General features: G+C 40.2%; 1 protein-coding gene across 4 annotated transcripts in view; it reads right to left on the bottom strand.

Annotated features, from left to right (window-relative positions):
• Nucleotides 1-15,197, bottom strand: part of abcc9 (ATP-binding cassette, sub-family C (CFTR/MRP), member 9) — a 107,474-nt gene extending 92,277 nt beyond the window's left edge. For 3 of the 4 annotated variants that reach the window (XR_007448452.1, XM_049567217.1, XM_049567215.1), the window contains exons 1-5: nucleotides 12,143-12,309; nucleotides 8,815-9,003; nucleotides 811-952; nucleotides 589-710; nucleotides 313-479 (exon numbers count right to left, since the gene is read on the bottom strand). Coding sequence is in view for 3 of the 4 variants with exons in the window: in XM_049567217.1 (XP_049423174.1) it covers nucleotides 313-479; nucleotides 589-710; nucleotides 811-952; nucleotides 8,815-8,962 (579 nt within the window). In the remaining variant the exon portion in view is untranslated. Of the gene's footprint in view, nucleotides 1-312; nucleotides 480-588; nucleotides 711-810; nucleotides 953-8,814; nucleotides 9,004-12,142; nucleotides 12,310-14,937 lie in introns of those variants that run through there. The other variant, XM_049567216.1, reaches the window with a different exon arrangement.
• Nucleotides 15,198-24,509: the final 9,312 nt, after the last annotated feature.

Here is a 24,509-nt window from a genome sequence, read left to right as displayed (position 1 = left end):
GCCGCCGCACACAACTGGATAGCATGATGGCCAATCAGAGCAAAAAACAAGGTGACGTATTCATTGCACTAAGCCCCATTTGTTTGCCAACCAGTGGGGCTAACTTATATATTATGCTTTTGCTGTATCCCGTCGGCAAAACAGCAAAAACTTCCTTCCTAGAAGTGAAGGCTACTTTTCGACTCCTACGGCGCAGTGCTGTCGTCATGCTATTGTCTGAGGCAAACTGTGATTTGTGATATTGTGCTTTATAAATAAAACTGAATTGAAGGTTGTTCAGTTAGTGACGTCAGATGAAACATGATTACTCACTCTGATTCTAATGACGTTGATCTCCACGGCCATCAGCAGTCCGTACAGGATCACTAATAGGGCTGTGATGCAGAACCGCAGGTGCTGAGGTCCAACGTCATACACTGCAAACTTCCACAGCTTAATGGTCTTTGTGATGAACGCCAGCACCCAGTAGATGAACAGGACTGTGTGGAAACACAACAGTGATGTTGTGTCATATCAAGGACAGGTAAAAGTTAAAGCAAAATCAAGATGAGGATTAACCAGCTCAGTGTCTCTGGTGTTGAGTCTTACCCAGCAGCAGTTTGGGGAAGTTGGATGTCTCGATGTTGTGGTAGTAAACCACTGACGTCGTGGCTGCAACGAACCCCATGAAGGCTGGCATGAAGAGATGGAGGTGGTTGGTGTCCATCATCCTGCAGACACAAAATATATTTCATACCAAAGCCGTCAACCTTTTCATTATGTGTTTAACCTCACTGAAGACAACATGAGCTATATTTCCTGAGGTCTCACTTGTTGGAGACGATGCCCTCTGCGAACTCGCACACGTGGACAAAGAGCAGCGAGAAGGTGAGGATCCATCTCATGTTGTGTCCGGGGAAATGAAGCCATGTGTTGTGATGGATCTGGACTTTGGAGCTCTGACTGCCCCAACCTGACAGACAGATACAGAGAGAGAGGCAGGAAGAGTGAAGGTGAATCAATCAATCTTCATTTGTATCTTACCATCCATTCAGGTTAATGCAGTTCAAAGTGCTTCACAGAAGATTGACAAGTCGATAAGACAGAACAAGTGCAGACCATAACAACAATTTAACATCTGAGTCCAATGCACAAGAGACTATAAAAATTATTAAATATAATATAAAGTTATAGTAACAGTTATAGTAGAAAAAAAAACAAGATTAAAGTAACAGATTTAAAATAATTTAAAAAAGACTGAAAAAAGTCAGAACAACCATAAAAGTGATAACATTAAATACAATAAAATAGATTTAAAAACTAGACGAAAAATAATTAAAATAATGACTAAAATAAAATAAAATAAAAATAAAAAATAATGCAAAAAACATAAAATAAAATGAAATAAAAATGATGAACAAAAGAAAAGATAAAATAAAATAAAAAATAATGCATGAAACATAAAATAAAATAAAAAGAAATAAAATAAAATAAAAATAATAACAAAAAAATCTATGGCCTTCCAAGACTGCAATGCAGGTGACAAATAATAACAATAAAATAGTTATTAAAAGCTAAACTAAAAAGTCCAACAAAAAGAGATGGTGGTCGACAGCAGATGCTCACATTTGACAACTTGGAACCACCAAATATTTACCAAAAGTTTTTGCTTTAAAATTGACTTTTGGACGATTAATCAATTATCAAAATAGTCACAGATTAAAATCCACTGATCTTTCTAGTTCTAAATACACTATAAAAAGATAAAAGTTCTGATGCTTCAGCAGCTCTGAATTTCAGTCCAGCACTAATGGTGAGTTTCATTTGCACTGGGAAGTCGGAATTTCCGAGTTCCCAGTTGGAAATTTCAACTGAACACCCCCCAAAAGTCGGATTTCCAGCTCAGAAAGTCAGAGGAACTCCGAACATCAACAGTAGTGGAAGCTGGAGTAATATAATGTTTATTAGCACTTCTGTCTTGTTTGTGTCTCATTGAATCAGCCGTGCACACAGTCCTGTCCATCCTCTACCTTTGGACGTTACTACAGTGTTTATATGTGCAAAATACAGCACAGGTTTTCCAGCTTGTTGAACTGAAACGTGGTCAACCCAGGTGTGACATCATTCACAGCGCTAATCCCTGAGGTAAAAGTCAATTTAATCCAGCTTTAATTTATTGGTAAAAAGGGGTTCCACAGGGTTTAGTTTGAGGGAACAGTGTCTTCTGTGAAGTCTGTTTCTGTTAACTCAATGGACCGCAGCCATTTCGGAGGTTCATGGGACAGAGCATAAAAACTAGAACCAGGAAGCATCAATTAGTGAGTCCTCGGGGAGCAGGCTGAGGGCTTCTGGTCAGAACCATTCCCATAAACTACATACACACACGCACACTCACACGCACACACAGAACATATAACCAAACACGTATTCACTGAATGTTATTCTCTGGAAAGTAATGCAGCAATAACAGAGCAGTCCATCCTTCTTCTTCCCTCCCCTCCTTCTGTCTGCCCTCCTGACCTCTTCGCCTCTTCCTCTGTGTTCTTTCTTCTTAATACACAGGGTTTATTGTTCTTGTTCAGGAAGTTTTACAGAACTGAACTTCAGAAATACTTGCTAACATCACAGCTCTATAATATATTCAGTATATTTGTATATATTTGTTTAAATTGCACTTTGTTTACTGTTTGTTTTATGATTTCCTGCAGCAGCAGTCAGTCCCCGATAGATCACTGAACTCTTCTAATCCCATCTTAATGACTCTTCAAAGCTGCTTAATGTCACACTGGAGACGAGATAGTGACTTAAACTGTGTGTGTGAGCGAGAGGGCCGTTAATGTCACTGACACACCTGGAGTGATGCCGCACTAACAGATTCATGTAACACAGCTGAGTGGGAAACAACACTAGTTTCCCTCCTTCACTCCTCGCTGTCAGAGATGTTTCTGCGGATAATGTAACTGTCAAAGAAACTCAAGGGAAATGTCAATATAATATTTCGATATGAAAACGTGTTAACTGGATAGCTCTCCCAAGTCCAAGTCCATACTAGGGATGTCACGATTACTTGATTTCACTATTAACCGCGATTTTAAACGCCACGGTTAATTATTCGTAAAGATTCCTCAACACCGTCACTCGCCAAAGATTATGCCGGGACGCAGAACGATATACAGTAGGCAGATCAGCGCCACTCGCAGTCACACGGAACGAAAACAAAGTTACACAAGCGGTACAGTTGAATAGGCATCTCCAAGTGATGAAGTATGGATGAAGACTTATTCCCCCCCAAAAAACGGATAAAGTCAGCCGTGTGGGATCATTTTGGCTATCACAAAATGACCAAGGGGTCATTATTGATGACGGCTTTCCAGTTTGTAAAACATGCCGCAATAAAGTCATGATACAACACCTGCGGGACAACCACCCGGCTTTATATGCACAAGTAAAGGTAAATGCACAATAACCGGGTTAAAATACGTCAATCTCGATTTATCTATTGTAACACTGAATTAAAAATGATATGTTAGCGTGTCATTTACAATTAATGGCAACGTGACAAGCTAAGGCACGTCTCTGAAACTTTTTTGATGGATAGTTTTGCAGTTTGTGTGCACACAGCGTGAGGTCAAATCATTTTTTTAGTCGTCAGACTGTTTCAGTGTCCGTGTGCAATGTGGAAGATATACGTAATGTCTTCTCAAGGTCCTCAGTCAGTGAACATTTAGCATTAGTATTACCTCCTTTTGCTTCCTCCCATCTGTGTTGAGTAAATGTTGGACTTGTCCTTCCAGCACGATGTCTGTTTCATTTATTATTAACACTGCACGAGATATGCTCTCAATTTATTTGTGTAATTGTAATTTAAAGACAACAAAAAGACACGCACATCCTAGAAAAACCTTGGTGGTGCTGGACCAGAACCACAAAGAGGCATGTAGTAAAGTGAGTCCGCACACTAGATACTGCTCCAAAGATTGAATGTGAATATCACCACATGTAACGTTTCGGGCCCAGGCCCTTCATCCGACATGAAATTGTAATTTAAACAAAAAATAAACCTTTGTTGCTATATTATTTTTGTTATGTTGGCATGGAAATAAATGAAACTTAAAGATCTATGTGTTCATGTGATTTTACACAGTCATGGCGTGAAATTAATTAATGCATAATAATCGTGATAATCGTAAAACCGTGATTATTTCTCTGACAATAATCGTACCAAGAAAATCTATAATCGTGACATCCCTAGTCCATACAGACCCTTTCACTGTTAGTTAACAGAAAGATGTTTTTTGGTGGGCGGGGCTTAGCTGGAGGCAAAACAATTCTCCATAGGCGTTAGCCAGCGCTACCTAATGAGTTCTTTCAGCTTGTTTTAGATGATGGAGGAAGATAATGCGAGTGGTGCGTTCAGAAATACACATTCTGAGTGTTGGAGCACACTCTGACACAAACTGGGCCATTCATAAAATCACAGCTCTGTATGAATGTACCGTTCGGTTATTCAGAGCGCCACACTCTCAGCGAGGTTCTAGGGAGACACAGCAGCAGAGTGAATGTGTGATTAACTTAACTGTTGGTTAATTCATGTAGAAATATAACGCTCCAACGCACCATGTCAGGTCACTCACTCTCCGGGACCGCCAGTGTTACTTGAATAAGTAAACACTGACCAACGGGACCAGACTGGCCGACCTGTATGCTCTCACTCAGTGGATGGATGATGTCACAGGAAGCCAATCTTACAAAGGAGGATCACACTTGTTTGTTTTGCTATGGAAGCTAACGTTAGCTAATGTGCTAAAAAGTTAGCGTTGCAGAGAAATCCAATATTCCTCTTAATCCCTCCCCAGTTTCTGATGAGGTGGACATGATAACCCTTAATACACATAACCTTATTCATCCCTACAACAGGAAATACTTTTTCCCTAACCTGATATGAAGTGTGCGCTGCACATGTGAGCATTTTTGATGATGGCCTCCGTCCAGTCCTTTGGTCTTATCACATTTAACCATCTTTGTTTTTGTTGACGGGCAGTGGCGGCTGGTTTTGAGCCATGACTCCTTCTATTCTGGCTCCCAATAACACAACAAGACAAACGCATTTTAAGACTCCTGTGTAGCCTACAGCCCTGTGGGGGAGAGGCGTGTACTGCCTCCAGCTAACAAACTGACGTCACTGTGACGTCGGCCCTATACAGCATAAAACAAAAGGTCTTTCTACTGTATATAAAAGCAGTGTGAAGTCAGACTTAATGTGAAGTTCTGAATGTTGTGGGATACAAAAAATGTCCAAAATAGATGCAAGACAAAGCTTTGTGGCGTCCTTTAGCCCAACAAGACCACAACTCTGGTACTGTGCAGGAAAACAAAAAGCAAGAGCATCTCTCCTGCAGTGGTCTCTGAGCCACGTGCTTTAAATGGAGGCAGACCGTATCCCAAAGGCTGCTCTGGGACGGACTCTTCCAGGCAAAGGAAAACCGTGGAAGACCAAAAATAACTTGGGGCAGAACTATGCCGAACCAAGTGAAAAGCCAAGTTGACCTTAACTTGGAGTGAGGTTCAACATGTTGCCAATGATACTGAACAATGGAGGGAGCTCACTGTGGCCCGTTGTCCTGCACTGGATGAAGAGAATTAAGTGGGTGAGTAGACGCTTCAGTGTGTACTTAAAGGGACAGTTCAGAGTTTTTTAAGTGTGGTTGTATGAGGTAGTTATCCACAGATAGTGAGTCAGCACGCCCCCAGTTTAAAGAAGCAGGCTGGAGTCCAACAGGGAAGCTGAGATACTGGTGATTTATGGTGATGTTGGATTTTAGTACGATTTAATGCCTCAGTATGATGAAGTTTCTTCGTTTGTCAGGTATTTAATTCAACGTAATAACTAAAAGCTTTGCCTATGAACAGTTTTTCAATTTATTTTTCAATCATTTGACTATAATAATGCATTAATATGAGTGCTATATACGAAATATAAAATGACACAGATCGTGATAGAGGATGTAGTGCCCACTCCTACATCCATATATCCACACATCTAAACCCCTTATCCTGTTCAGGGTCATATGGGGCTGGCGCGCACACACACGTCTATCACAGTGCTTAGGCATGCGTATAGAGACAAACAAGCATGTTTACCCTTATAAGCGTTACATAATCACACGTATTAAACACAGTCCTGTATGTACGAACATTCTGAGCAAAGATCACACTGTTTATCCTCACAGGATCAGTTCAGCCCTGACAGCTGCAGCGATCTCTGAGATTCTCCAGCAGAAAAGGTGAAGCTTTCAGAGGCTTTAACAGGAAACACTTAAACATCTGTCACAAAACACAGACTCACACCACTCAGGACGTTTACAGCATTTGGCCCAAAATACTGTACATCTGGTACTTCTAGAAGTCAGCAAAACTTAACCTGTAATGAAACTCATTTTCTGTAACCACTGAAATGTTAGCATGGTGGAAATAGCAAGCTAGCTGGCTAACAAGCCACCCGCAGTCAAAAGTGCAGTTTTGGACGGAGGACTGAGAGGATGACCTCATCAGTTTGATTGAGGAACAGCCATGTTTGTATGACACAAGCCCTAAAATTATTTAAAGGTTTTGACTATTATGTGTTAAGGCCTTTGAGCACGGAGTCCGTTTTTGTTTCATCCAAAATTGTAGCAAGTTAAATACGACCTCACGTCGGGTCAATCATGTTTGTAGGGCTGTACCCAAATATTCGGATATTCGTTTCTATGGGTAGGTATTCGTTATGAAAATTTGGTATTCGATATTCGTTTTTTGTTTTTTTTTTGGTGCTAAATGCAGTCTTTTTGTTGTTGGTAAATGTAGGTTATCAATAAAAATCAAAACTTTTAAATTGCATTGTTAAAAATGTGAAAATATAGTATCGCCTACCAGCTGAGTTTGTGCGCACGGCAGGCTTGAGCACATCCGTCTGAGGCTGTGGATCAATGCCAAGTTTTACCACTTCATCACTATTCCCTCTAACTTGTAGCTGTTTTTTTGTTATCTTTGAATTTAATATGAATTATGGAACCGTTTTTGTCAACGTTTGTTTCCCCCGTACAATAAATTACTGTTTAAAGTTTCAGCAAGTTTCTTTTGGAGTGCGTGACACAAGTGTGTTTTGAAAACGGCCGCGGACTGTCACCTGCTCAACCCATCAGTACCTTCGGATGCCATGACAGTAATAGCCAATAATGTCAAAATATCATTTACAGACCGATTTAACAGACGATCACTGCTGCCCGACCCGCAGGTCCATTTGTGGGTCCCGCGGGTTACGGGTCGACCCACACATCACTACTCAGCTCAGTCTATAAGGCTGTAAACAACAGTAAGGCTATAGACATTATATTCTATTCAGGCCGGCAGAACCAGCAGCGCATCGGCTCTACAGTGCACGGCACTGCTGATTAACCATTTTATTGAGAGTGTCTGCCAGCAACCAATTACTTGCAGAGGCTTCCTACAACTTGTTTCAACGGTTCTGATTTAATCAGAAGACAAATTAAACAGGATGACTAGCCAATGTGAAAATCAAAAGAAAGCATAGAAATACAATTAGGTCCAAAAACACCCCGGAGTCAGCTATATACGATATCAAAAAGGACACAGCGCCACCTATAGAGGCGGAGTCGGATGTACTTGGTCAGAAATTTGATTTTCTCTTCTGCGTGTTTACAAGACGAGAAGTCCGACTTGACTGATTAGCCGAGCTATGAGCTTAGCTCGACTACTGTGTGCACGTAAACGTAATGACTGACGAGAAAAGCCGTCCTTCAACGTCATGATGATAGGCGGCTAGTTACCATTATAGTTTAACAATGCTCAGTGGTGTCAGGGGGAAACACGGCCGGACAAGAACAAAAGTTAAGGTGACAAAGTCCACATAGAGCAGGTGGGAGGGATGGTGGATGGGTCCAACAAACACACTCTAGCCAAACCCTGTTCGTTTCGCAGGAAAACAACATTAATTTGCAGTGTTTTACTGACGTAGTGCTTTATTTTGAAAGAGACCGTATGTAAATGGTAAAATTCCTGTAACAACGGAAGACAATGCATGTAACAGGCAGAACTTGACAAGGTGTCCCAGAACATCAACAACCAACACACCCAGGGTACCTTGCACGTTGTGTTTGGACATGGAAGGTCAATGCTATTTGTTGATGTGTGACGAGGTCAGAGTGAGAATGTGTTGCAAAGATCAGTGGGTACAGCTCCAGAGAAAGCAAGTCCGCTCTGCTGTGTGACCGCGTGCAAGTGTTCTTCATTCTGACATATATTTAAACTCATTTCTGTCGTGGCAAAAGTTTGTGATTCATGCCGCCACTCTCTAGTGTTTTATACACGGTCCAGCCACACACTAGGTTTTGACCTGGTCTTGTTTCATTTTGTCAATCAAAATACTTTCAACAGTGTAAACTATTTCTTTTTTTAACCAACTGGCTGATATACAGAGACAGCTTTGGAATAAAGGTCATTATCACGTGTGTGTCCACCATGTGGTTACAGAGGTGGTACTGACCTCGCAGGCAGCAGAGTTAATACTTAAGTTCTGATACTGTTCCTGCAGTTTTATGGTTTAGGGTAAGGTAAAGCTACTTGGGTTAAGGTATGTAGCAGGTGTGTTTAAGATCAGGGTGCACCTTTCAGGGTGTAAACATAGGTCAGTAGTATGACCTCACAAGAGACCATTTGTGCTCGAGCAAAAAATGTCAGCACAACGTGATCGTTCAAAAAAGTAGAAAGCTTGTATTTTCCACAGGGCAGAAACGTTAAGCAGATGTGTGTGCACGTGTGTCCATTTCCATCACCTACCGATGAAGAGGATGGGGAAGGTGATGAAGAGCAGGAAGACATGGGGAACCAGGTTGAGAGCGTCCACGAAGCAGCCATTGTTCAGCACGCCCGAGTCCACGCTGTAGGAGTTGATACCCGGGTCGTTGCCGCAAAACGACAAGGCCATGCCACCGCCGCCCGACTGCTCCACGCAAGCCTCGAGTCAATCTGTGAAAACAAAACAATCGGCTCACACAACACAAATAAAACACAAGATGCCAAAATCAGTCAATATAAATTGTACTGTGTGTTATATGATCTTATGTTTCCCATTGTTCCTAAACAGTTAGCCATCTGCGTCACCAGCAGGGCTTTAGTTTGAACTTTGGAGGCTTGGTCAGACATTTTCATGGCATGTCACACACTCAAGTGCACACACACTCACTCTCACACACACAGAAACTCAAATGCAGGCCAGTGTCAGGCACGAGAGCTATTTCGGGGGCTCCGTCCAGCTACATGCCCCCTGGCTTATGCTGCATTACTGTTAAATGAATCTAAGTGTTGGAACATGTTGGAAAGCTTCGTTAAAAGCTGTCATGACGCCATGACTTCACTTCCAGGAGACTCAGGTTGTTCCTCTCTCAGTTACTGAGTTAATGTTAAAAATGTTTAAAGTGGGGGCGTCAGTGGCTTAGTGGATAAAGCAGGCGCCCCATGTACAAGGCTGTTGCTGCAGTGGCACAAGTTCCACTCCAGCCTGTGGCCCTTTGCTGCATGTCATTCCCTCTCTCTCTCCCCCGTTCACGCTCACCTGTCCTGTCAATTAAAGGCAAAAAATGCCCAAAAACATATGAAAAAAAAAATGTTTAAAGTGACAGGTTGGAGGTTCTTAAAAATATGACTCCATAATGTTCATAGTGCAGTGACTCACCACTCTGTTAAGTCTTTTTGATGAGCAAAAAAAAAAACACGTTTTAACTCCGTACTTTTAAACATCGTCAACAAAATGAGAATTTTTTTTACTTTTTAAAATTGTTGTGAAAGGTGCTATATAAATAAAGGTGTTACTATTATTGACCCCTTTGCTAAGCCCCGCCCCTTTGTGATGGTCCGACAAGCTGTCGCAGTAAGCATGGAGCCCACACTGTAACTAACTGCACTCCCTGAAGGAATATGATCATATTTTCGGAGGAAATGAAACGGTGATTCCAGAGAGAAGCAGACAGAGGGGTCTACAGTCTGTGTTTGAAGGATATATCCAGGATGTCAAACTGACTCAGCAGCAACAACAGGTTAAAAAGACAAAGATAGTTAGAAGCTAAAGCAAAAGCAGCATGTGTATACATTCAGTAGGCTATATCTTCAGTAGCTAGCTAGCTAACCCTACACTTTTCAGGGTTTGATTTTGGTTTTGGAACAGGGAAGAAACGTATATCTTTTTTTTTCCAGCCTCTCCAGGTAACGAGTATCATTAATACATGACGTGCCCCAGGCACAACATTTAGCTCCAAATCCACAAAACCAGCCTGAAAATGAAGGAAATCTGAAACGACTGCATTAGAGTCAATGGAGCACAGCTGTGTTGTTGTCAGACCCTTAATGGAGCTGGTCGATGCTACGCTATGATTGGTCAGTCTGTATTGGAGGGACTCAGCAAAGGGTCAATTATTATTATCATTAATATTCTAAGAATGCAGAGAGCATATTAACCAACCGCCTCTCAAATCATCCAATTAAACAAAGGGGGGAAAAGCGTAGATGAGGTGGGGCACTTTTGTGCTTGGAGTTGACGTTTTTTCAACTCAACAAGTTCAGGAGCAAAAGGCGCCATTCTCATTTTTAAAAATTACAAAAAGGCACCTCCAGCTGCTAAAACACTGTCTGTGTGACCAGGGCCAAATGCTTCATCCACGCACTCTTCTCACATTGGCTCACTTTCTGTAACCACTGTGACGTTAGCATGTTAACAGGTGCTGTGTCTCAAATCGCGTACTTCTGTACTTAAACTTAATATTTTGAGTGCACAGGTGCATTCACACTGAGAAGTATGGAAAAATGCAGTGCACTATGAGTACCCGGATGGTGCTCCCAAAACAGTCAAAAAGTTGAGTGTGGAACTATGGACACTTCTCGCCCTCAATGGTCGCCATCTTGGCTGCGTAGCAGAAGGGGAGGGCCACTTTCTAAACCGGAAATGGCGGCCGAGGACTGTGCGACCATGAGAGTCGCTGCATTGGACAAATATACATGTGTTTTTTGCACGTAGCACCACTAAATTGTTGTCGGATATGAGCCAGCAGTGTATTTATTGGGTTAATTTAGCAGCGTGTAATGATTTGGTACTGCGAACGATAACATGAATGCTAATGCTAGTTTGCTAACTAGCTAACAGCTGCGGTCGTCACTTCCGGTGAGTGCACAACGGCCATCTTTGGTTTGAGACAACACTACCCTGTTGAAATTTGCATACTACGCCTATAAGTACATCGTGCACGTAGTATACTACATTGAAGCGTATTAACGGAAGTACACGATTTGAGACACAGCAATGGTGGAAATAGCTAGCTAGCTAGCTAACAAGCCACCCACAGTCAAAATTGCAGTTCTGGACAGAAAGAGGATGACCTCATTAATTTATTTGGGGATTAGCTGTGTCTGTAAGACACAAGGCTAACATTTGTCTCCATTCCAAACCAAAAACAAGATGGCCGCCGAATGCTGCACTTAGCGGCCATCTTGTTTTAGACAAGAAACAACATAATGATGAATAAATTACCACAGTTTGGGGAAGAAATGGGCATAAAGACTCATAACACAGAAATATATGATGTTACATAAATCGTTTAAGATGTTTATGTTAAAGTGTTGATACTTATTCTTTAACATTAAAGGTTGGCACCACTGGAGTCCAGTATATACGGCAAAACTTAAGCTAACGACAAAAGCTGTTAGCGATGAGTAATTATAATATTCACTTCACTTTTCTAACAATTTCATTCATATTATTATGTATTATTTTGGCCACATGAGTGTCCCTTTAACTGAGAGTTGTTGGGCTCACTAGCAAAGCAAGAAGCGTAATTAAAGTGCAGTAGTTAGCTAGCTACTCAGGACACTTGAAGCTAATAAATAACGGTGCTAACATGTAAAGTAAAAGTTTGATATCTTGCTGACAGGCAGTAAATAACTCTCCAACTTTAACCATGATCAACACCTGAGTTAGACAACAGCCCCTTTTATCAAACCAATTTATTTTAAAATATTAAATACACCCTCAACACACACTAAGAAGATAATCTGCGTGACCGTTAATTGAGTCATTAATTTAAGATAGCTGAATTTAAACACCAAAGTCTCTTCTTACCTCGAAGAAAAGTAAAAATCCTCAGTGACACCGTCTCATTCCTGAAGCCTGGATTATTTAACAAGAAAGAAAAGAGTCAGAGGAACAGAAACCAAATACAGTGAGAGCCGCAGAGTAAAAAGTTGATTATTTTTAGCCCCGCTGAGCATCAGCTGCTCCGCATGTTACTGCTGTCTGTCTCTGCCAGAGGGGTCAGCTCACACCCAGTGACACACACAGCTTCCGCTGGCCTCCTTCAAAATAAAGGAGTATAATTAAATTTATATGAAAAAATTTATTTTAGTCACAGATTAGGAATAATAAGTAATAAGTGTATTGATTTGAGTTCTATAAAATACTCTATAAAATACAGTGAAATATAAAAAGATCAAAAATTGTGCTTTTGTTATTTCAAGATTTTTCACATATGTTATCATTGTTGTAATTTTTTTGCCATCATTCAATTTTTTGTGTTTCTCTTCTTTCTTTTGTTCTCACTTTCCTCTGTGTGGGCTATATGATAAAAAAAAAAGTTGACTTTAATTTGCATGGTCAAGTTAACCCACTAACAAGCAGAAAAAATGCACTGCAGGCCCACAATAAACCTTCTGTGCTGCTCAGTTTAGTCTGTAACTGTATGACGGACATAAGGCTAATATAAACTGAGATACTGAAAAGTATTAAAGGTGAATTGTGGCACAGGGGCCCTCTACAAGACAGGTTCAACAACAGTGACATTCAGCCAAATTTGTCCCATGATAGGCTGCTTGCCGACCATTCTCTAAATGACAATGAAAATAAAATAATTCACACTGGGATTTTTTTGTACTTTGGACAGAAAACATTTAATAGAGCTTTGTTAATTAACAACGGGGAAGGACATTCTTCAGCTTGTTAACAAGTATCTTTTGGCTATAGGGTTGCAATAACAAAATTCATTTAAACTAGAAACGACCCTGCTTGTAGAATATCTGACCTGTGCGGGGCAGCTGCAACTGGATTTGAGTGAAGACAGCAAATGCTGAAAGGTTGAAAAGAGGCATTTCTTTATTATAAATACTGATAAATACCATTGTTTGCTTCTTAACTGTCACCTTGCAAAAAGTGTCTGCTGGGCAAAGGAAGTTGAGTATCCCTGGTCTAATGAGGCACAGATTCAGGAGTCTGCTCAATCAGTGAATTAAAATACCATTAACTGAGGTACATATTATATTACTCCCACTCTCAACGTAAAAAAAAAAAAAAAATCCACATTTCATTCTTTTTTTGCTCCAAAGAGAACACTCAAGTTTCCTTTAGTTCCAGTGGTAAAAAAAAAAAATGACTTTTTATTTTGAAGGTATAAACATCGTTTCCGGTACGAGTTGGCTTAACTGTAGTAAACCTGATGCGACGTTTCCTCCATATCAGATTTCCAAACTTGAACCAGTTCAGCGGTGAGAAGAGAGTTCATCATGGAGCTGATCAACAGCCAGCTGACATGTCACAGACACACACAGGTTACAAACCTGCAGCTTAAGTCATGTCATGTTTACAGAATTTGTTTATTTATTTATTTAGTTACACAGTTTAATATTACAGGGACCAGTCTGGCAAACTTGTAGTTCCTGGGCAGGTGTGATGACAACTACAAAAAATAAAGTAAAGTAAAAATACAGGTGTTTAGATATTTTTAATTTTTTTAAAAAAATGTTTTTCATCAGTTTTCCTGTGGCTCCATGAACAGAAATTTACTTTAGTATTAAAATCAATAAGAAATAACACATGAAATGAGAGTAACGTGATAAAATAGAAAGACCTGCTCTTATATTATCAATATTTTATAATACATTTTAGAAATATTCCTCACCTTGAGACTATTTTAAGAGAATGCGCAGCACTACACCAACACAATATAATATTTATAATGATTTACAGTCCTATCTGACCCAGGCTGCATGCATGCACAGTTTGCTGTTACCCCATCCATAATCTAAACCCTCACAGATTCTGCATGATGCACACACGTTGTAAACCAGCTTTGTTTGGCATCAAAATGTTGGAGAGAGGACGCTGGATCCGGTCGGCCAAGCGCACTGAAGCGAACACAATCCCTGCTGCTGTCTGTGTGCGCGCGCGCGTGTGTGTGCCAGTTATTAATGTAAGCTGCTGAATTTAGAATAACACGATGCAATATCATTGAAGCAACGATATATCAGTGTGGGGTCTTTACCTCTTGTGCAGCACAGCCTACAATGGGATTCAGTCATCGCGCCAATGATGTGTTCAAAACTCCATTTAGAAATCAAACAATTTAACGTTTTTGCGTGTAAAAACAAATATACATACTAATTAAACAAGCTTTAATATAATTTCTAAAGTATTAAGATTCACTTTTAAAGTCGGCGTGAATTAAAAGAATGTAAAAAGATTAAACTGTGGAGAACTTTTAACTTTTTCAACTGTCCCGCCTGCGACTCCTGCCAATGAAAGCGTCCTACTCCGTGGTGGGCAGCAAGAGAGCACAGCGTGAATTGAGCTCATATGTTGGTTGTTAGTGGATTATATAACGCCGAAATTAACATTTGTCTTATATTGAGTAAAATATAGTGTTAATTTGTATTTTTAATGCACACATTTCAACTGAAAGGCAAGAACACTTTAAAATGTACGATTTTTCAATGGAGTCTGGTTGATGCTATCGGTCCTTTACACTGACAGAGCGCGCGAGTTATCTGTGTGAGCTGAAGACGCCGTGTTAACACCAGGCTGCTGTTACTGATGTCTGGTTGTGAATGACACAAGGATAAAATAGAAAAGCCTTCCCCAACACTTACCCGGCCTCTGACGCAGGTTTGCGGGCTCGCACCGGGGTCACAGCGTCCCTTCCCGGATCTTAAATCCCGTGTGCGACGTCTTAGAATATTGCGGGTTTTGCCGGGGACAGGAAATGCCGATACATCACATTTACTGTCGTGTCCGCAGAGATCCGATGTTATGGCGCTCGGGCAGCATGGCAGAGGCACACACACACACACACACACACACACACACACACACACACACACACACACACACACAGAGTCAGATATGATGGTTTTATATTTCTCATGATGCTTGAACACAACATGGACAAATGTAGGTCAAATTAAAGCCGAATAAGCATCACACAGATCTGTCAGCTGCCTGCAGTGAAAGATGCTATTTTTAATCTTGCAGTCATTGTGAGAGGAGGTGGTGTCGTTAAATCTACAACCACTGCACCTTCACTGGCACTGAGGGGGAGCTGAGGGGCTGCAGCACGCAGAGGGATCAGACCTGTGTGTGATATTAATATCACTGGGTTTATTAGAATCAAATATATTTGAAGTCTGCTGGAATCACCTGACCAGGTCTAGTTTTTAAAAATGACTAATAACCCTGAATAAATGACCCCTGTGAGCCTCTGTGCACCTGTGCTGCCTTTAAATTTAACATGTGATGGACTGCTGTACAGCACAGAGCAGGTAGAGGGCGCTGTTTACTCAGAGTGTGGTGTGTGGTGTATGGAGTCATAAAAGTGCCAGAAAAAATTGTAGAAGTATAATAAAATAATTGTGTAATAAATAGAAATAATTACGAGAATAAATAAGTAAATAAAACTGTGAAAATAAGAGAAATAGATAAATAAAAGATAAATGTGGAAATATAAAGTAACAAAAATACAAAAGAATAAATATAAGCATTTTCATTTCTTTTCACATTTTTATTTGTTCCATTTTATTAACTTTATGTATACATTTTTATTTTCATTTTTATCATTATTTATATCTTATTCATCTCTTTTTATTACACACACAAAAAACTGCATGAAATCCAAATAGTGAAAAAATAAAATTAAATTTAAAAAATAATCTGTAGATGTATAACAAAATAAAGATGGAAATATAAAGAGAATTTTAAAAAAAGAATACATACATGTGGAAATATAAAGTCAAGTCACAAATAATTAAAAGTATTTCACATTTTTATTTATTCACTTATTTCTGTATATATTTATCACCGTCTGCGTCATTCATGTATATATATTCTATTGTCCATTGTTGCATAATACATATTGCTATATTTCTGAAACTAAACATACTAGTTTTATTAATTATAATGTAGTAAGTTATATTCCTTATATTTTAGATACCTGTGTTAAAGATTGTAGCATAATGCACTTTTTTATTTACATGTACATTATTTTATTTGATCTTACTTTACTTCATTTTATTTTACCTTACTTTACTTTTTCATTTCATTTTATCTCACTTTACTTTATTTTTATTTTATTTTGTTTCATTTTATTTTATCATACTTTATTTTACTTAATTTTATTTTACTTAATTTTATCTTACTTTATTTTATTTTACTTTCTTTCATCTTACTTTACTTTATTTCATTTCATTTTTATCTTACTTCATTTCATTTTATCTTACTTTATTTTATTTTATTTGCACACATAATATGGCATAAAATCCAAATAGCAATAAAGAAAAATAAGAAATGAGTCAGAAGAGTTCAAGAAACCAAAAAACATACAAAAAACAAAATGTATATGCAAATTAAAGTGTTTTAAATTTATAAATACATACAGAAATAAATTAATTAAATTAAGAAATTAAGAAATAAATACATGAGAAAAAAATCAATGTTTTTGTCTTTATATTTCCACATTATTTATTTATTAATATTTCCATATTTTCATTTACTTTTTCTTTTATTCTTTTTATATTTCCCCATTTATTTTCTAATCCTGTGAGGGAGTTAAGCCTTTTTTATGGCACTCTGATGACTCCATAAGAGGAGGTGAAAAGCTAATGGAAAAGTCATGTTTAGTAAATTATATATTTATAAAGCTGCAGAGGAGCAACATTATTTTTGAAAAGCTTCTTCCTGGAACTGTCCTGCAGGATTTGGCAAACTGCTTGTGTGGTTAGAGGTTTTTAATCATCACAAATACGCACTTAAAAGAAAAGTTTATTTTATTTTCCATTTGTCCGGTATCATGTGATAAAGTATTTTACGATAAGACCCTCCAGGGATCTTCTTGGTTTGGTCCCAGTGGTGGAAAATTGTTTCTCAGTTACTTTACGAAAATGTTGGTTTGCCATACTTGTCGTGTCCTCGCACATTGTTGTGACTCCATAAGACGGCCCCAAAGTCAGGGTTAGGACACTTCGGGTTTCAGGGTTAAGGCAACCTGCTCTTATTCCGAAGTCGTCAAATACAGGTGCTCGGACAGTGACTTTGGTGTCAGACATCAACAAAAAAGGCATCTTCTCATATTGGCATGACACAGCCAGGTGCCATCAGTGTATAGCAGCGCCCAACAGTATCGGGGGAAATGTAGCCGCACATTAGCGTAGGTTGAGCGGTAGTGGTGGTGGATGGGTCCAACAATCACCGACTGTCACCTGGGAGGCTAGTGTTCACTTCCTGTCTGAATGTAAAGCCAAACCCTGTTGTATTTTCTAAATGTAACCATGTGCAATTCACAGTGTTGTACTGTCGTAGTGCTTTTATTTTGAAAGAGACTGTATGCAAACTGTACATTTCCAGTGACAAAAGAAGTGTACTTTGAAAAGACACAATGTATGTAACAGGCTGAAGTTGACACGGCGTCCCAGAACTCAGGCTACCTTATACGTGGAAAGTCGACGACCAAGCGGCGACATGTGACGACGTCGGAGTGAGAATGTGTTGGTTATGGACATTGGATGTGGAGCTTGGGACTCCATTTGCTGCCGTCTCCCAGCTGAGTCAAATGTGTTTGTGTGTGTCTGTGTGTGTGTGTGTGTGTGTGGGACAGTGTGAGGAGATTCCTGTCTACCAGTGTTTCCCAAGAAACTGTCAAGGGAAGAAGTTGACCTCACACACACACACACACACACACACACACACACACACAGTGCCGTACCCCTATAACTCGTAATCTCCCCCAGGGTCTGATAAATCCTCCCACTCTGTTGTCACATGCACACACACTCACATACGGTACAGCTGTTCAACTTTCACCTTCGACCTTTGTGTCACCAGAGGAGGAAGTAGCGCTGGTGACCCATTGTCACATGACGACCCACGGTGACACCCGGGGAGATGGATGACGGAGGGAAGATGGAGATTACAGTAATATTTATGAGTAAATAAATAAAGAATCCAGATTTACAGGAAGATGCATGACTGAGGGAACACCTGTGACAGAGCGTCACCACTTTGTCTGTCGGCTGCATGAATCAGCATATCTGATATTACATCAACTTTCGTGCCCATAAATCTCTTTTTTTAAATTATTCATGTGTCCTTTCATGCATGTGGTGTGTGTGTGTGTGTGTGTGTGTGTGTTTGTGGTCGTACTCTCCAGCGTGAGAAAGCTCTCTCCTGAGGGAAGTGTTTGACCGCCCCACAACAGGAAGTGGGGACCATTCCCCGCTCCAAAACACACAAATGTTTGTACGTGCACCCTTGTGAGGACCCTTTCTGTCGAAATGCTTTCTTTAGCCCTTTATAAACAGGACTTGTGCAAATTTGCAGGAAAGCCCAATCAGTCTTTTTCAGCATTGGCAGTATAAAAACAAAATCGGGGAGTGCGGAAAATTGCCGCCTACCTACTTTTGTTTAATGCGCCTTTTTCGGGGCAATGGGGGGCGTGAGCAAGTAACAAAACGTGTAGCTCAGCGTCCCCGTCATCTGACAGTTAATGGCCTCTTCGTTTGCGAGGACAAGGAGGGCGCGCAATTCCTTGTCTCCCCAGTTGCTCATCTTTACAGTGTCTGTCAGGTTTGCGTTTCCCTCTTGCTACTAGCTGCTCGCTAATTCCTGCTATCAGCTGTTTCCTGTTTATCCACCGCCAGTGGGTCGCACGTGCGGCGTCATCAACAGCTCCTCCCACAAGTCATCAACAGCCCCTCCCACAAGTCATCAGCATCCCATTGCGGAAGGCCGCTTCAGTCTGTTTAAACCAAAAAGGTTCCGCCAATATGTCTACCCTACGAGGTGGAACATTGGGTACCTCAGATCAACTCGCCAATCCGCCTCTGTGTGTCTAAACGCTTGCATCTTGCCGGCAAAACGGCCCAACATTCGCTGAAAATCTGGCAGTGTAAAAGGGGTTTCTGTTGCCCCTGACGTTATAAGTGTAACCAACTCTCTACCAAACACCAACCCTCGCTTCAACGTGAACCTAAAAATCTTTCTAAGCTTGAACCTAAAAATCAAGCCTGAACCCTCAAACTGCCCTTTGAAGAACGAGGACCAGACAAAATGTTTTGTTTGCCAAAAGCATCCATACTTCTCAAAGACATCCAAAACGACATTGCAGCTGACAAAAGAAAATGGAGGGAGAGCTTTAGATTAGATTAGTATCATGCTGCACAATTTAAGCCATTAGTGTGTTGGTGTGTGACAAACTGTGACTCTAAATGAAGACTTTGGAAATGGTGAGGAATTAAGATTGGAGAAACAGGTAGGATCATGAGTTGGATAGCATATGACCCAGGATTTAGCCTGCTAGGTTGGATGGGAGATTTAAGCTGTGGGTCTCTCTGTTTGATCACCTCCAATGGAAAATTACAGAGCTATCGGGATGTATCAAAGACATTTGGACTAGGTAAGCAGAACTTCTACAGATACCTGCAATATAGGGACTCCCTCAACTGCATACATAATGGGAGAAAATAAAATGTTAGTTTCGAGGCTGAACGTCAATATTCAAATTTCAAAGAATGAACCTGCAAAATATATCCAACAAAAATGGGAGAAAGAATCAGACATGCAAATAACAGTGATTCGAGATAATGCTAATCATGTTTTCCAGGCCCAAAAATGCAGCCATACTGGCAGGAGACTGCAGCTGAGATCCATAAGATCAATTGAATTAATTCAGTCCACTCATTTTCTACATTATACCAAAGAAAAGTACCTAAAATGTCCTGACTTCCCAGAAACATACCTATTTCTAATATGTTCAACACCAGTGTCGATTTGACGCAAAATGTCCTCACTTTCCAAAATGTCCCTACTTTCCAAAATGTCCCTACTTTCCACAATGTCCTCACTTTCCAAAATGTCCCTACTTTTCAAAATGTCCTCACTTTGCAAAATGTCCTCACTTTCCAAAATGTCCCTACTGTCCAAATTTCCTCACTTTCCAAAATGCCCCTACTTTCCAAAATGTCCCTACTTTCCAAAATGTCCTCACTTTCCAAAATGTCACTACTTTCCGAAATGTCTTCACTTTCCAAAATGCCCCTACTTTCCAAAATGTCCCTATTTTCCACAATGTCCTCACTTTCCAAAATGTCACTACTTTCCAAAATGTCTTCACTTTCCAAAATGCCCCTACTTTCCAAAACGTCCTCACTTTCCAAAATGTAACTACTTTCCAAAATGTCCTCACTTTCCAAAATGCCCCAACTTTCCAAAATGTAACTATTTTCCAAAATGTCCTCACTTTCCATACCGCCACTTTCCAAAAATATCACCACTTTTTTTAATGTCCTAAAGTCCCAGAGTGGGTCTCCTGGGTGACAGTCTGTGTTTCACCCAGGCTATCCAGCTATGCAGTAGATGTTGAGATGTTTCACTCTGATGGACTGACTGACAGACTGACACGCTGTGCCACTAGCATGGTTGAAAATGTCCTGACTTTCCAGAAACATACCTATTTCTAATATGTTCAACACTGGTGTCAATTTGACGTAAAATGTCCTCACTTTGCAAAATGTCACTACTTTCCAAAATGTCCTTACTTTGCAAAATGTCCTCACTTTCCAAATTGTCCTCACTTTCCAAAATGTAACTACTTTCCAAATTGTCCTCACTTTCCAAAATGTCTCTGCTTTCCAAAATGTCCTCACTTCCCAAAATGTCCCTACTTTCCAAAATGTCCTTACTTTCCAAAATGTCCTCACTTTCCAAAATGTCCCTACTTTCCAAAATGTCCTTACTTTCCAAAATGTCCTCACTTTCCAAAATGTCACTACTTTCCAAAATGTCCTCACTTTGCCAAATGTCCCTACTTTCCAAAATGTCCCTACTTTCCAAATTTCCTCACTTTCCAAAATGTCCTTACTTTCCAAAATGTCCTCACTTTGCAAAATGTCCCTACTTTCCAAAATGTCCTCACTTTCCAAAATGTCACTACTTTCCAAAATGTCCTCACTTTGCAAAATGTCCCTACATTCCGAAATGTCCCTACTTTCCAAAATGTCCTCACTTTGCGAAATGTCCCTACTTTCCAAAATGTCCCTACTTTGCAAAATGTAAGTACTGTCCAAAATGTCCCTACTTTCCAAAATGTCCTCACTTTCCAAAATGCCCCTACTTTCCCAAAACATCTTCCCCTTTCCAAAAAACCCAAACCAGAATAATAAAAATCTATAAAAGATACTTTCCAACATACCGCCACTTTCCAAAAAAAATCACCACTTTTTTTTTAATGTCCTCAAATTCCAGATTTTACTAACTCTTTAAAAAAATGTCCAGACTTCCCAAAATGTTCCCACTCTCTGAAAATCTCTTCTCTTTCCAAAAATATTGCCAAATACTTTGACCATCCAAAAAAATGTCATCAGTCTGTGGGTTTGAAAGCACACACACACACACACACACACACACACACTAAATGTTAGTCTGTGCTGCCACCTTTTGGGGACTTGGTGACATTTATTTCAAACTGTTGCCAACCTGTTGTTGCTGCAATAAAAATGTTAATAGACTCAGAAGATACCGAGTCGAATCTTCCTCCTTCATGTCCTCCACCAGCAGAGGGACGAGACACCTGAAGGTTATCAGACCGACAGCAGAGATAAATAACAGGCAGCAGGAAGTGGGGTCATTAGTGTGTCTTCCTAAAGTTCAGGTCCTCTACCAGAGTCCTGGGAGTTTGAGGGATCTGCAGTATCTTATCTGCTCCTAGGACTGCACCCTTCTGTACTGAATCTGCTGGAGCCTTTCTCCCAGTTTGGGGGTCACAGAGGGCTCCGATCACCACTGGCACCATTTGTTTGTCAGCTTAGATGTTGGGTTTCAAACCAACAACTTCTGCATGTAGCCCCTCTGGTCCATATTCTCTGCTCCAGTCCATCTATGTCTTGTTCCAATAGTCCATCTCTCATCAGGTTGCCCTGATTCCTCAACACCTGACCAGACCTTGTTGACCCGTCTGTTGAGAGAAGCTCACATTAAAAAGGTAAACCACTGTGGCCACCAGAGGGCGTCCTTGGCTTAAGGTTAAGTTAAGTGGAAATGTAGCAGAGCATGATAGTAAGTCTCTTTGCAGGATCTTCCATTGATAACATCCTTCAGCCACACTACCTGTCAGTGGGTTGCTCTATTAATTAATTCATTATTCTTAATAAGACAAGCATGATTTTATTTACAACACAGATTTCTTTGTGGGATGGAGCAAAGAGATGCGGCAGATTTAGAGCAGGAGATGTTCAAAGTTTTTATGAGCTGAAGATGGGATGAATTAATATCATTATAACATTAGTGACAGGGTTACAGGGACAAAACATTGTGAGGATTGTAGTACAGATACAATTAAAATATTGGATCCTATTAATATTACATAAGCAATACAATTCCATCAGCACAAAAATGAAACCAAATTATTAAACAACGTAGTCAAGCCAAGTTAACTACGCCTTAGTTTTCTTCCATTGAATTTAATCCAACTTTCTTGACAACATGGGAGGAGGGTTGATCTGAGCATTTTGTAGATCATAGTATCAAGACAGGGGTTTCTCTCCCAGACAGACCTGCATCTCAGTCTGTTACTGACACGATACCCTACTTCACTGATCCCCAAAACAAACCCATGTCTCCTTGTGACCCCGCGTCACTGCTCTCAGATGCCAAATAATAACTATAAACGTGTGATAGTTTTCGGTAGAGGAGATACCCGCACACCAATATAACTAGGCTATAAAGCCACAAAAAGGTCCACAGGCTGAGATCAATGCAAAAATACTTAATTATTTTAGCACATTCATGCACAAAAAAGGTGTTCAAAGTGCAAAACGTAATATAAAGTGAATAAAAACAGCAGCAAATATTTCGGTCCTTGACTTCCATCAGTGCTACTGACATGAGATATAGACACAGACAGATTCCTTCCAGGTGTGATCAATCAATCAGCTGGTGCCACTAATTAAATGAGATCAACTCTGAAGAGCAGAAGCCTGACTACCAAATTACAATGACCTGTCCTATGAGTATTGGACTATGCACAACATCCTCAAATACCAATGTATGATAGCAGAACATAAGAATATACAAAGGCACAAAAAACACAACTGTACACAGAATATTAGAAAAGAAGAGACAGGATATGACAAAGCATGTCTCGTCTACCGTCATTTCTTGCTTGTAGGTGCAGTTTCACAGGAGCCCTGAAAATTTTCGACATAAAATTATCAGATAATTCACAAGAAAAAAGTAAAAATTCGGGAAAGTCTGAGAAATATATCCAATTTGGTTGTTCTGTCTTCCATTGTGTTAATTTTCTCATAAATCTATTTCATTTGTCTTTCAGGTCCCTTGTAGGGGTCCTGAACCTCAGGTTGGGAACCACTATCAGATACCTTTGCACGTTAAAATGAAGCAGATATGCTAAAAATTTATATTTCATCAGTGCTGTGGTTAATGAGGTTTAGTTTAGGCACAAACACCACTTGGTTAAGGTCAGTAGAGGAAAGTACCCAGGTTTCAGTGCTACCATCTCGGCTAGAAAAGCAGCAATGCCTTGGTAAAAAACAATTACTTGTCACGTTACTATCCCTGCTGGATGCACAGCAACAGGTTGCTACAAAACATCTGTGTATCATTTCACAAACTAGAGACCATCCAGCAATAGGATCACTACAGCTGCAATATAGTGAACCACAACTTCAAACAAATGTGGGCCAAGGGCGTAAAGTGGAGGGCAATGGCTGCTTTCCTACTTCCTACCCCCATACGTCTGGGCCCTTTGCTCTGACTGCGCTCGTCTTCAAACATCTTGCAAAATCCAAGTCCACATTTTCATACGATGACACGCACAGAGTCTCACAAGGTGAAAACAAAACCAGCTGTCGCAACATCGTTATGGCTGCAAAACATTTCACAAAACACTACATTTCAGAAAACCACAAAGCATTTGGTGAACATCAGTCTGGAATAGTACATACTGGACAGCGATATCTCGTTACTGATTGGATGCACCCCCTGTCAGTCTGCAACAAATGAAAATACTTCTTCTTCTTTTGGATTTCTGGCAAACTGGATGTGTTGTGGGACTTTGCTTCCTCTCACAGGTCGGGAGTATAAGATGAAACTTCTCTCAGTCTCAATCCTCTCATCCCAGTATGGTCAGGTCTGGCTCCAAAAATCCAAGATGGCAATG

Source organism: Epinephelus fuscoguttatus, linkage group LG22 (assembly GCF_011397635.1).
Source record: "Epinephelus fuscoguttatus linkage group LG22, E.fuscoguttatus.final_Chr_v1".
In the NCBI taxonomy this organism is placed as follows: domain Eukaryota; kingdom Metazoa; phylum Chordata; class Actinopteri; order Perciformes; family Serranidae; genus Epinephelus; species Epinephelus fuscoguttatus.
This window is presented reverse-complemented; position numbering and strand designations above follow the sequence as displayed.